Source organism: Charadrius vociferus, unplaced genomic scaffold (genome assembly GCF_000708025.1).
Source record: "Charadrius vociferus isolate BGI_N301 unplaced genomic scaffold, ASM70802v2 scaffold136, whole genome shotgun sequence".
NCBI classification, from domain to species: Eukaryota; Metazoa; Chordata; class Aves; order Charadriiformes; family Charadriidae; genus Charadrius; species Charadrius vociferus.
In genome coordinates this window covers 2,579,612-2,582,091 of record NW_009648960.1, presented here as the reverse complement: position 1 = coordinate 2,582,091, position 2,480 = coordinate 2,579,612, and the positions used below count along the sequence as shown (strand labels likewise).

Sequence of the window (2,480 nt, the reverse complement as noted above, 5' to 3'; positions counted from 1 at the left end):
TATATATCTATATATACCTATATTTAAAGAACACTTTGCTACTAGTACTTCTGTCATTTTAAAATCTGTAATTTTAAAACAAAATTATTTCAGAAGAGCAGCAGAACCTCTTGAGTAAACTACAGACTCTCACCCGCTCCTAGGCCACTTACTGTCCTAGAAGCAAGTTTAAATGTTATTTCTAAATGCTATTTCTTAAAACATAGGGTGCAACTAAATAAGTAAGGCTCCCAAGGGTCGCTAAGAAGCCAGTGAGTCAACACATAGGCATGGAGTAACAGCAAATCAACAATTCTAAAAAAGGTGCTTCATAAGTTAAGGAAAATAAAATACAAAGCCTCAGACTTACCACAGAAGGCCCTGACTTATGAAACTAAACTGCTGTGATGTGGTACAGTGTTAAGACATACATTTCTTTTTGTTTGGTTTTTTTTTGTTTGTTTTGGGCTTTTTTTTTGTTTGGGTTTTTTTTTTTGTTTTTAACATTCTAGAGGGGCAATACACACTGAACCCAGGAAAGTAGCTCACCCTAGAAAGTAATTTTGAAAGGAATATCAACTTTGATTCGCGCTCCTAACAGTTTTGCTTTAAAAATAATTGTTCATTCTGCAGAATAAAGTTCCCTCTCCCCTCCTCCAGCCACCGAAACCCCACACCGTATCTACACATTTGAAAAAGGCTCTCCTCTGAAATGTTTCTACCTATTTGTCTGAAATTGTAAATGAGTGGCATCTCATGGGGACTTTAAAGCACCTAGCAGGGTTGAGCGATATCCAAAAAAAGGACATGATGTACAGCTGATTGAGACAGAAACGAACTGCCTTTCAATTCCCACAGAAAGCGAGGCGGGTCACTCACCAAAAAGTGACTGCAACAACAAAGCCCTCTGTTATCCCTTCCATTCCTTCTTTCCATTCTTAAGCTGGGCAGAGCAAATGAGGTTGGGTCCACAAAAAATAAGGTTAATAATAATAATTAAACAACAGCAACAACAACAACAGCAACAACAACAAAATAGGCGTCTCAATGTCTGAGGAAAAGTGGGATTGTAAGTGCAGTATTTCTTCATGTGCAGTTCTTCTACTTCATACGAGTCCCCTTTGGATGAGAAGGCCTAGTGGAATGTGTGCTCCCCTCGGACTATGTGCGACGAGAACTCATAGCGGTCCTGGCTTCGGTAGCCACAGATGTTGCACTCTAGCGGGTCCCGGTAGCCGTGGCAGCCCATGTGGATGGTGTACATGACATGGTCCAGGAAAAGGACGCGACAGTGCTCGCACTTGAAAGCCCTAATCTGCTCCCCTTCTCCGTTGATGACCTTGTAGATATCCTTTAAAGAGCCCTTAGAAGCTTTTGTGGCATCCAAAGCCTTGGCGTCCTCCTTCATATAAGCCGGGCTTGGCTTTCTCTTGGGATTTAAGGCAGAGTTTCCTTGGTAGGACTGGCGGTCTTCGTGGCTGCTCTCTGAGTCAGTAGAATCCAGGCAGCTATTGCTGGGGGAGCCCTCTCTATCCTGGGTTCGACTCTTTGGTCTGATAAGGGAGATCGGGCCATCCATGTTGTTCTCGTGACTGTCAGCTGTTTCCCTGCTAATGGGCCTTTCTATCCTGTTAGGATGATAGACCTGAGCGTAAGCTGAGCTGATGACCGGCGCCACCTCTGCAATTGTGCTTGGTGTGTGCTGCATCAGGGGGTGAAGTGCCTCAGTTCCAAGGTAGGTGATTGCATTGTTGATGGCTTGGTCCATCATGTGAGACTGCATCAGCTCAGCCTCCTTCTCATAGGTTAGGTTCATATCAAAGGGAATATCTGGATAGCCAAATCTCATCAGCTTTTCACCTAAGGGACAAGAGCAAATAAATGAGAAAAATCAACGTAATCACTCCAAGACTGCACTGTAAAAGGTGTGGGGAAGGACAGAATATCCCCGACTTGGGGTGAAATTCATTCCAGAGTCCAAAGTTAGCCTCCTTCTGCTTGTTTATTGACCTCCTACAAAATTTCTGTCCTGAGATGGGTAAAAGAGCAACCTCACCAACAACTTTTTTTTTTTTTATTCCAGGTGAAGCATGTGGCTGCAGCGACCTCCAGACCAATTCCAAACCTTCCACTGGGCCTCATCCCGTTCTTCAAGTTAGGAAATACACATTAACTGGTAGAACATGGTATTGAACCACTGAGGTCAATGAAGCTCCGCTGGTTTATACCATTAGACATACTCTCCCAAAATTAAAGGAGGCAGTACCACGTCCCCTGCACTCCAAGGTGCCTCATACGTACCTTACAACAGGGCTGCCTAGTGAGAAATTTAACCAACAGGGTATAGAGGACTGGTACAGTGGGGACCTCACAGCTTTAGAACCACAATATGTAAATCTTTCAATCAGCAGACAAAATATAAAATGACTGAACGTGGCTACAGAAGAGAGCAAGTAACATGAGCACAGGGGGCTGACCTGCTCTCTTGTGTTCAGGCTATA

General features: G+C 43.7%; 1 protein-coding gene across 2 annotated transcripts in view; it reads right to left on the bottom strand.

Annotated features, from left to right (window-relative positions):
- Positions 1-825: 825 nt before the first annotated feature.
- IKZF2 (IKAROS family zinc finger 2 (Helios)) overlaps positions 826-2,480 on the bottom strand; it is a 108,449-nt gene continuing 106,794 nt past the window's right edge. For both annotated transcript variants that reach the window (XM_009887570.1, XM_009887571.1), the window contains exon 7: positions 826-1,839. In XM_009887570.1, coding sequence (XP_009885872.1) covers positions 1,115-1,839 — 725 coding nt within the window. In that variant the 3' untranslated portion in view covers positions 826-1,114. The remainder of the gene's footprint in view (positions 1,840-2,480) is intronic.